At 39.7% G+C, this 11,723-nt stretch overlaps 1 protein-coding gene across 1 annotated transcript in view; it reads left to right on the top strand.

Annotated features, from left to right (window-relative positions):
• Nucleotides 1-68: 68 nt before the first annotated feature.
• The window catches only part of RAMP1 (receptor activity modifying protein 1), a 143,228-nt gene continuing 131,573 nt past the window's right edge, over nucleotides 69-11,723 (top strand). Inside the window, exon 1 of the mRNA XM_019523319.1 lies at nucleotides 69-181. Coding sequence (XP_019378864.1) covers nucleotides 118-181 — 64 coding nt within the window. The 5' untranslated portion in view covers nucleotides 69-117. The remainder of the gene's footprint in view (nucleotides 182-11,723) is intronic.

Below are 11,723 nucleotides of genomic sequence, written 5' to 3'. Positions count from 1 at the left end.
CGCACTGCTGTGCGTCGCCCCCGCGGGGCGGGATCCCCCTCCCCCTCCCCCCCAGCCGAGGGGCTGCCGCGCCGCCGGCGGGCTGCGGATAAAGCGCTCCCGCCCGAGCCCGCGTGGATGGTGACCCGGGGGGCCGCGGCGATGGCTCTGCTCCGCAGGCGCTTCCTCTGCTTCCTGCTGGGTAAGTGCGGTGCCCCCGAGCTGCCCTTTCCCCTCGTCCCGGGGCTTCTCTCTCGCTCGTGCCGCGGACCCCGACCCTCGCCCGGGACCTTCTTGCCCCTGACATTTCACCAGCAAGCCCTTTCCGCGCTGATGGGCGGTGAAGGGGGCAGGGGGGCAGTCCGTCCCCGCGCTGCTGTGACCGCCCTGGAGTTGAACACCGGGGCCAGCACTGGGACCAGTCCGACGGGCTTTGTGGAGGCAGACGAAAACCAGCCCTGCTGCGGTTTGGGCTCTGGCCGGTGTAATGGTTGTGTCGCGGGGGCGCGGGATCCACCTGTGATTAGATGTGGGGCACATGCCCGCTTCATGTCCAAACTGCCCTGACCCCACCAGTGATTAGACGCCACCCTGCCCCCTGACTGGTCTGGTGGCTGCTAGCCCGGAAACCTGTCCACTGGAAAACCCATCTGTGAGCAAACAGCATCTGTGAATACTTTGGCAAACTAAAGAAACTGCTGCTGTTCAGAAGCCTGTATGAATTTTCTGTGCATGGTCTGAAAAGATTTTTTTTTTTTTAAATCCTAAAGGCTAACATTAAGTACTGTTCTCATTCTTGGTGATTCACTATAACGTCGCCCGTCCTTACCTTTTCCCTAAAGTCTGACCCATGTGAGAGTGTCTGTATTGTCATCTTCAGTTCTGCTTCCAAAGGCCAGTAGAGATTCAGATGGAATTTAATTCTAAAATGGTAAATAATTCAAAATGAATATTTCACCTGGATCTGTCTTGTTTGTATTTCCTTGTCTGCTTAAAGGAGTATCAGCTCTCTGAAGCAGGTTTACGTTCACAGCTTTTCCTCTCCTTCCCCTTCGCCACCCAAATTGATACAGACTAAGCCATTAGTAAATTATATAGCTGTTTTCCCTAGTTTTCCATTTCTGCAATGTACAAACCAGTATGTTGAGGACATCATTGGAATTGCCTGTCTTGAGAAATGCTGCTGACGCTAAATGAGGTATCAGAGCATATAAAAGGTTGTTTTAAGTCTGCATCTGAAGATTTTTTTTCTGGTTTTGTTTTGCTAAATATTTTTCATGTGGCATCTTGTCTAATGCTTTTATTACTAGAGTTACAGGTGCAACAGGTAGAAACTTGTGTCATTACTGTAAGTATCTCTAGCATAAAGCTTTGAAGAATCATATATTGGTGGCTTTTGTAATAGCGAATGCATTTGAGTTTTATTAACCTTTAAAGGTAAGCCACATTAAAATTGTTCGATACTGATTTGAAATATAACATTTGTCGTGGAATCCGAAGATTGAGGAAGCTTCTATTTCCTTCTTATCTTCCTTTCTTTCTTCCACACTGTTTTCCTCTTCAAAACCCTGGTAAATAATGTATTGGGCTGTGCTGCATGTAATGGTCTTACCTGTCCAACATAATTAACTATTTATCACTTTTTAGCATTTGACTATTCACAAAGAAATAGAAGATGGCACAAGTTAGACTAAACCCATTCTCCATGTTCAGTTTTAAAGAGAGACTCACAGTCCATGATTAAATAGTAAATAGTTACATTCTGAAACTATGCAATAAATAGTACACATGGAAGCCTAGTATTAATGCCAATACACAGTCATTCTCATTTATCTAAAACACATGTTCTGATGTCTCTTTCCAGTTTTTTTTTAAATTGTAAATCTGCCTGTCAGACTTTATCAAAGCAGCTATTAGGAAAATGATAGATAACGTGAGCTTTAGCTTTGTGTTACATTTTAGAAAATCTTCTTAAATTGAATAATATGAATAAAACCAAAATAAGTCGAATTAGTGGTGATATTATGCAAGTATAAGGCCCAGTCCTACAAAGTGCTAAATCTCTGAAATCCTATCCCCTGCACTGGAAACTGCCTTAACAATTGGGACTCACACATATACTTATTGGTACTGTTTTAGAGTTAATGTCGCCTTTTGATTACTTCACAGGATGACTTTTTCAGTGCATGCAAGGTGCAACCAAATGTCTCTGGAAAGTCAAAAGAACGCAACGTAAATTGTACCTATACTGAGGCTGTCTAATGTACAGCATCTGTTCTATTTCCACATATTGTCCTATAGACTGCTTATATTGCACTAGCGGAATATAAATACGGTACTAAAATGAATTGGGCATTAAAAAACACATCATATGAAAATAAAAGCTTTGCAATACATACTCTAATCAGTTGTGGGAGCACTGTTATCTTCTCTAATACATCCTTGTTTCCTGAGTGTTACCCTAGATTTAGTTTTGTCTGCCGTTTTTAATTTTAACTGGGAAGTAACAGGAGTGCTGTCAGTTAATGTCACTTTGTAAAATAACAGCATCTCATTCACTTACTACTTAGTATCGTCTTCATTTTTCATTTTCACTAGTCTTTCTCCTCACCACCAAAAGTAGTCTGTGCTAAAGATAACTTCTGAGTATCCCCTTTCTTTTTAAGTGCTTTAATATATTATCTGCCACCATTGTACAATAAGTATTTAGCCAGATGGATTTAATAGCTGATAACAAGGAATTAATATTTTCAAATCTAGGTCTGTTTATTCTTGCTGAATCCCTAAGGGCTTGGCAGGATCACAGTTCTAAGTATATTAGTTCAGATTTTCTTAAAACAGTGGTGGTTCTTGTACAGGAGTTATACCAATATAGGAAGCATATGTATTTTAGGCACGTAGACCATTTCTCTCTGACAGACAACAGTTAATTGGGGTGTGTAAGTTCCATTCTGGTGGGTACATTTGTCCTTTGCTATCTCTTTCTTGTGCTATTTTTTGTGCATACCGCATACTGTACTATTAAAGGAGCAGTCTATTTTTTTCTTCCCAGTTTAGCGCACTGTATATTATTTATAGCTGCCATCATTTCAGGTTATTCTATAAATGCCATTGAAAAATCGAGAGAGACAGGTTAATTTGGGATTGTGACTATGCAGTCTTTGGAGCCTCTTTGCACAGGAGGTAAATCGTCCACCAGTATCATTACCAAAGAGGAATGAATAAACATGGCAGGGTCATAAATAGAATGGGCATGTATTTGGCAGACAAACAGGGACTACCTCTGTCAGATGGGAGGTCTTACTGCCTGTTTTGGAGTAGCTACTTCTATTGATGTTAACGGCAGCACTCACCACTGCAAAGTTGCTTTGAGAAGCAGCTATTGCACAGGGGAGCAATTAATGAAAATGGCAAATAGTGTGGCTGTTTTCACAGGCACTTTTTTTTCCTAAACTTGTAAGCTCCGTAAATTGTAAAAGTTCAGCCTCCGGCATCTCACTCAACATTTCCCTGCCTTAGTTTCTCCATTTGTAAAATGTGGATGGTGGTACTGTTTTTTTCCCTGTAAGGTGCTGAGAGATTGATGGACAGAAAGCACCAAAGATTATTTATTATTTTCCCCTTTCCCAAACTAGTATTTTTTGTTGCTTTTGTTCATTTCTTCAAACATGTAAAATACATCTGCAGGTACCCAACCTGTCCTCTGGGCACCCATCCCAAAAATTAAAGGTTGCAGTAGATAAAGAATTGCTCATAGATGCAACTACCTCACACTCATACTCCTCAACAGCCTTAACAAAGAGGAGAAAAATGACTGGTGTTGCTGTATTCCCAAAAGATTAACAAATGGTTTATAGGTCAGGAATTAAATAAATTGCAGTTGAGCAAGCGCCCAGCTCCATGAAGTGAAGTGTTTCCGTGTTCATGTAGTGGGGAATACAGTCTTCTTCCTCTGGCCAGCCTATGTCCCTCAAACATCCCTCCTACCCTTTCACGCCTCTCTGCATTCAGCTGCCTTGCGTTGCAAACCACAGCTATTTCTATGTTAAGGAGCTTGTTGGATAATATTCAGTGTGATTTTTAAATGTACACATCCATAAATAAGAGTTGCAGCACAAGTGATACAAATGTGTTGGGATTCCTTTGTTGCATCTATACTAATCTAATCATCCTTTTCTGTCTCAGCAGTATTAGAACTCAGAAACTTAACCTCTGATCTGAAATACCTTTACTGCGTGTGTCACATGATGGGTTCTTGGCAGTAGGTGTTGAACAAAGAAACGTCTGTATCTGAAGACATAGTGCCTCTACTGCCTGAGCTAAAAGAATCACCTGCCAGCTGAAAGCAGTAGGTGACTCAAATGTGATTCAGCCACTAGAGAGCGACAGAGCTATACTGAATGCAGGTTACACTTTGATGATGTAAACTTTTCCAACTGTGCAAAGGGGTACACACAACTGCTGGTTCAAATCCTGGCAGGATCAATATAGCCCCTCCCCCTCCCCTATTTTTTTTCTATGCCTGATGCTTTTAAGCACTATGCAGTTGACTGCTCAAGTGTCTTTTAGGTGACACCTTTATAAAGCAGTAACAATTGGAATATTGACCATCTCAAGACAACAACTTTTTCACTCAAATCTAATTGCATTAGAACGAGAGAGAGAAATCTCCTTTCACTATTTTTACTCCTGTCTTGTCTGCAGAGGTGACTTGGCTTGGAGTGTTTTCTCTCTGGCTTTCATATTTAGGGGGTTACACAAACATAGCCAGGAGTGGAATTTGGCTAGCTGAAACCATTAGTTTTGGTGGGGATGGACGGACTAGAAATAATCCAGCATAACTCAGATCTAAGGTTAAAGTTGCATCTAAAGTATTGGGGCAATGGGAGAGGGATGAACTGGACCCTCCAGTCCCCCAGCTAGCCCCCTTCCCCACCCCACCCCACCCCACCCCCAACTTGCTATCAGCCATTTTGGATTGATTTAACCTCCCCCTAATGCCCCCAAATGTCTGTAGTTAGTCAAGATGGCTTGTTTGACATCGCTAGAGTCATTTGTGAGTAAAATTAGTCCAATTGCATATTCAGATATATAACTGTGGAATCATTTTTGGAGCTGAACCTCAGACCTTGTAATGTACAAGATGGACCTGTAAGTGGTCTATGAAGCTTAATCCTGGTTTGATAGTTGGCAGCTTTGCCATTACCTTAAAAGTTTAGCCATTTGTATTGTGCCCATTGCACAGAGGTAATGGCAATTCAAATTGAACCAGATGTGCTTCTTCCCTTGTGGAAACTGTGGAGCTGGAGGGGCAGATATTGGGGACCAAGGTCTGAGATAATTCACTTTCACTCTTCTGACAGCAATGCAAGATTTGGCTCAGCATTTTTCTCTGCGAATGCTTAGTATTTTGTGCATCAAACTTTTCCTTCACCCTAGTCAGTAGTGGTAGAATAAGTTGCCTGGGCTCAGCATGTGACCTGTGAGCTGTTGTGCAGTGCACTTGGTGAGACATTTGATGAACTTGAATTTTCAGTTTCAGTAGATTATATCTGTAGTTCTAAAATGTCTCAGGTCTCCTCCACATAAACCGAGTTTAGAGAGGCTTCCAACTAAGAAAAATGCCTGTGAAGGAGTCTGTATTTAGCAGCAAATAATATCACAAACGGTTATTCTGTTTCTAGACCATGGAATTGTCTGATCAATCCAATGACGATCGTCTTTGATGTTGTTTGAAATTTACAGCATAATTAGTCTACTCAGTTATATCTTGTAGATAACATTTGTTGAAAGACTGCAGTGCTTTCTGTGTATGTATCCAGGGGTTTACACTATGTTTGCATTATTCATTTATTCATGTGTAAGGAAAGAAAATGAAATAGAGGGAAATTACTTTTAAAAATGGCTCCCATACTGGTCAGATGACTTGCCAAAAGATATTAGCTTGAAAATTATATGTATGGAAAGCATGTAAACATGTTGCTGCCCTTCATAACCTATGCTGAAAGAAACAGCAGGATTATGTAGCCATTTGTTCTGTAGAACATCTCTCCTTACTGAGGATTTATACATTTTTCTATCCCTTCTTTTTATGCATGCTTTTTTTAAGGTTAATTTTTGATCCAGGGGTCTGATTACCTGACTTGAAATATTTAAATGGTTTATTTTCTCTTGTGACAGTATACTATACTAAATAAAAATGTTTGGGAAATAAATCTACATGAACCTCAGGCCAAGCTATTTTTATAACCTGTAAAATGGTGTTATGGTGGTGGCCATAAATTGGCAGTTGAGTTGCAATGATTAGTCTTAAGGTTTGGCAAAGTCCATTGTCCCTATTGATCAGATGGGATGGCTAAAGGTAAAAAAGCAGAACAAAAATAGATACACAATTTCAGCGCTTTTAAGGGGACTTGCCACTTGGGATCACAGATCATCTGACCTTTTGTTTCACCAGTCTGTTCTTGGCCTGCAATATTAACTCTGTTTCATTCAGGGTAAATTAAAAGAAGGCATACTACAGTAATGTGGGTTAGGAGCAGACAAATGAAACAATTGCTGCACCAACTAGCAATTCAGCTGCACCAAGATAGGTCCCCATCCTTGCTTTAAAATAATGTAATTTTTCATGTGTTTCCATCCAAAACTTTTTGGGGGGGATCACCTGCCATGACTTACATGCCATTGGGCAGCTTGGAGAATGCCCAAATGAGACTGGTAGAAGGAATCCATCTGAACATACCACAGGGAGGGGAAACTTATGTGTCCTAACAATAATGAGGGCATGTAAAAAATGGCCAATGGTAGACAGATGACAGGACACGAACAATACTCTAACTGATGTTTTACTTCTTGGGGAGGATTCAGATTATTCATCGACTGCTGGTGGTATTTATATACTAGCATATTTACTTAATATGTTTTCTGCTGCTTGACCAACTCATGGGACACAGTAGTGTTTTTGCATGTTTACTAATTTATCAGACCACAAAATGTTTTTTTCACCCCAAAATTCCTATATATTGGAACATATTGTCTGTTTAAAATATATTTCCCATTTAGTGCTGTTATAACAGTCATCACATTGTACATATTTACATCCTTGTGACGTCCTAAAAATTGTGTGACTTCTTGCAAGAGTAATCCAGCTTTAAAAACTACAGGTATGTCAACATCTGTCAGTTCTATACCTTGGTGACTAACACTAATCGTTCTGGGGTTTCAGGATTCTGTTTGTTTTTTCTGTTTTAAAAATTACTCTAAAGTATGAATTTAATGTTGGTCAAAGGGACCACAGTGACAGTGTTAGAAACTAGTACTCCCTTTATCAATAAGACATGAACATCCTGTTCTGAATGGACTCCTTTTAGGGGTGAAAAGGCAGTTGTATAAATTCAGACCTGGAGCTTTTGCTACAACCTCTGACGTTGGTGAACAAAATGTGGACACAAAAACTAGTCTGATGTTATAATTTATGTTATATAGATCAGGGGGCAAAGATTTGATAGCAGTGACTGTCAACTCTGTTTTGAACTAAGAATGGGTGAAGGAAGTGAACATATAGCTTTTTGACAAATTCAGGGATTGATTTTCAAACTTAATCTAAGTTCTAAGAATAATTTTTTTTCTGTAATATAATCAGAGAATAAACTAATCATTTTTTTTTTTTAATCTTCTGTGGCTGCATCTACACAAGACGCTGACTGCTCAGTAGTTTGTTACTACTGCATGCACATGGCAGGAAGTGCGATGTGATGCTACTGTGCAGTAGTAATGAGCTACTGTGCAGTCGGCATCACCTAAAACCTGTTCTGCAATGCTACTGCATAGTAACTCCGGTTACTTCACAGTCACTTAGTTCATGTTTATACAAGGACTTAATGACTGCAGTAATGACTACACAGTCAGCATCTCATGTAGACATGGCCTGTATGAGGGATAAAATAAACCCCATATTTAATTTTTCATGCTAGGTTTTCCCCCTCTCTTTCTCTGCCTCTTTCTGCAATCCATTTATTTTTTTGGTTTTTGGTTCTAGCTGGTCTGTATTCTATTTTTCTATATAAATAAATATATAAATGAAGGTTTTGTAGCCAGTTTATCTTCCAACAAGCCTATGTAGTGGTATGTGAGTAGTTCAGATTTGACCTACGCAGCAACGTTCTTAACTTGAATAGACCAATTAATAATATAACATAATTATATGTCTGCTTCTGCCTGTTGTCTCCATATGAAGGACAGTGACACTGAAAATACACCAATGGAATTCATTCCGTGTCCATAGAAATGGAGTTTGCTGTGGGCTTACTTGATAGATTTGAGAAATGTGGGTTCTTTTTCCTCCCCTTTTTTGGTATTCAGATAGCTAGGCTGAAAACTACACATTGGCCCAGAACATCCTCTTCCATTTTAGATCCTTCAGCAAAATATAAGAACTTCAGGAAATGATTCAAATTACCTTCTCATACTTAATGTCAAGGACTGGAGTGTAAAATCTTTTTATTTTTCAGCCTCCTGTCTTAAGTGCAGTCCATCTAATATCAGAACTGAGGCAGCATATCTGGCAAGAGACAGTAAATGGTGCCGTTATGCACATGATGTGGACACAGAGCCCTTGGAGCCCTTTTAAAAGGGAAATGTTTCACAAAGGCAGCAGCTGGCCCATTTAATTGTTATGTGTGAAAAAGCTGAGAGCGTTTCAAATGCAACAAACCCGCTGCAGCTCTAAAACTCCTTCATTCAGGATTAAATTTGGAGCGGGTTTGCTATATTGCTACATTTGAATCCCTGTCAGCTCCTTCACACCTAACAATTAGAATGCACCAGCTGCTGCCTTTGTGAAACATTCCCCTTTAAAAAGGGCTCCAAGTGTCGGTGTGTCAACACCCACAATTACTATAACTTAATTTGCTTTTCCCTTCTGCCATAAATAGCTAAAACCAGCCAGCAACAACTGGATTTTTTTAAAGGTTGCATAAAATAACGATAATAACTCGAATTTCTTGTTAGTTTCAATCTTAAAATACATTAGTGCCTGCTAAGGATCATAAACATTTTATATCAAGCTGATGTAGAAAGTCTGACAGGAATTTATATTCATAGAGTTACAGCAAGAATAATATTTCTCCCCTCCAGAGATTCCTAAATTTAAAGTAGCCCATAGGCAGCAAGACAAAGAGAGAGCACTGAAAGATATTTTTTTTGGCTGGATTGCTGAGGGAATAGCTAAAAGCATTTTCTAAGGAAGTTGATTCAGACTCAAATAATTAATTTCACTTGGGTTTGTGCTTCCTGTTTTTCTTATTTGTTTACAATTATTCAAGCATTTCAGTGTTGTGGTAACAAAAATATTTGTAGAAGGTGAGTTTCAAAGTCAGATGCATAAATATTTTGGGGAAATGAAATGAAATGAAACTTCTCATGTGCAACTGCTTGCAGGAGTGCAGGTTGGTGTACTCCACTAACCAAGGAACAGCCATTGTGCTCGATGACTTGCCTCATTGATCATATGTAAGCAACACGGCTCCAATTCTGAATACTCATGTGAACTGAGAACAAAAAAGAAATTGGAAATATTTGTATGAAACATTTGAGGGAATTATCTTCTCTCAGATGCCTTGATAATGAAAAAGAGGCCAAATCAACTGAATAACTTATTCTGTGTGATTGTTCATTCAACTCTAATTGGCACTTTATCAGTCAGCTGCTATTAGGCAACTCCTATGCTGATTATATTCTCATTTTATCCAGGGACTCTTAAAACTGGTTCAACACCAAACTCACTCTATGGAGAAAAATTAAAAAACAGCCAAAGCAAGACAAAAATAGTCCTTTCCTGTGAGCTATAAGAGCCCATCATATTATCATATGTAACAAGAATGATCTTTGTTAAGACAAATTTTACATTAAGTCTACCTACTCTATATTCAGAAGGACTGCAGCATATGTTCACTGTGGTTTAAGCAAACAGAAGTAGGAGCAGAATGTCCTTTTGAATTACCTGTGACTTAAATAATTACCAAGTGGTCTCTTGGTGCTGAAGTGGAAAATGAAGTTACCAACTTTATATCCAGGAATAGTCCTGATGAGTTATTTGACCAAAGTGACCATCAGCATTGTAAACTCTTCGGGTTAATCCAGTTCTTCCAATGATACATATGTCTTATTCAAGCAGGTGCATTATTTATGGAGGAAATTATAGCCAGAGTGTAGAAAAGGTCATTCTCCTCTTCCCTTTTTCATGGGGAAAAAGTGGAAAAACAAAAAATCTAATCTCGGATGGAAAATAGGCTGGAATTTTCAAAGGAAACCTTGATTTTTTTTTTTTTTGCTGAAATGTTCTGATTTTGTTGAACTAAATATGCTGTTTCAAGCTTGTTTGACTTGACCTTGTATGTGCTAGAGGAGCTGAAGAGCTTCCTGGGAGTTGTCATTTATATTTCATGCTCCTGCTCTCAACATTGAATTGAGCTCTGTGGATGGACTACGCTCCCATGATCCACCAAACAGCATGGTATGTCATGGGTATCGCATGACAACTGTAAATATGAGAGATGTAATCCAAGCAAGGAACCCAGCTCACTTAGGAGAATGAAGGCAGGCAACAGTGACTAGAAGTAGGTGTAGATGCAGTGTAATGTCAGCCTGAAATAAAATGCTTTCCATAAGAGTCTTCAGATGTGTAATTTTGATGGAAAATATCAAAATATTTCCAAATGGAAGCTTTTATTTTTTCAAATTTTTCAATTTTGACATTTTGCCTGCATTACCTATTTGTTTCCTTGCTGACTAAAATTTCTCAGAGGTACAGACTCCAATTTTAACCCAGTTCTACCAAATGCATTGTCATTGCTCCTGGAAAAGAGTAATAAATCATAATGTAAACTAGTACATATATGTTAAAACTAAATAAATAGCCTTTCCCTTCATTTGTCTCAGGAGATGGTGGTCATCATTAAAAACCAGCATTAGGCAGTAACTACTTCACATTGTCTTACAAAGAGCGCAACATTTTTCCTCCAAGTAAGAAACCACTGCAGAAAAGGTAGTGGATGGCAAATGTTGACTTTTTTTTTTAATAGTAACTACTAGAATTCCTGGCATGTTTTGTGGGTGTAGGTTGTAGACATGTTGGTCAAAGGACATAGGCAGACAAGGTTCCTTGCGTGAATCTGATATCTTTTATTAAACCAACGCTGTCTCTCACCCATTGACTCCTCAATCTACATTTTCACTGACTACCTGTCTCGTATGCATACCAGACCAGCCTCTGGCTTCTTTACTTTTAATTCCATCCAGGAAGAGCGCACACCAACTGCTAAAACTTCCTTAGCCTGACGAAGGGTTTTTGAACCCGAAAGCTTGCTTTAATAATTGTTTTCCAACTATTTAAGTTGGTCTAATAAAAGATATTAGACCAATATTGGTCTAATAAAAGATATTGGTCTAATAAAAGATATTAGACAGGATATTAGGTCCTGTCAGACCAACCTGGTGGCCTTTTACGATCAGATCACCAGATCATTAGATGCAGGGGTAGCAGTGGACATAGTCTTCCTGGACTTCCAGAAGGCTTTTGACACTGTCTCTCACCCCGTTCTCATTAAGAAATTGGGGGGCTGTGGCGTAGACACCCACACAGTCAAATGGGTTGCCAACTGGCTGGAGAGCCGCACCCAGAGGGTGGTAGTGGATGGGTCCTTCTCAGCCTGGAGGGACGTGGGCAGCGGGGTTCTGCAGGGCTC

The sequence above is a fragment of the Gavialis gangeticus genome, unplaced genomic scaffold (genome assembly GCF_001723915.1).
Source record: "Gavialis gangeticus isolate Ggan-Ray unplaced genomic scaffold, GavGan_comp1, whole genome shotgun sequence".
NCBI lineage: Eukaryota > Metazoa > Chordata > Crocodylia > Gavialidae > Gavialis > Gavialis gangeticus.
The sequence above is the reverse complement of the archived record's forward strand: the minus strand, read 5'-3'. Positions and strand labels throughout refer to the sequence as shown.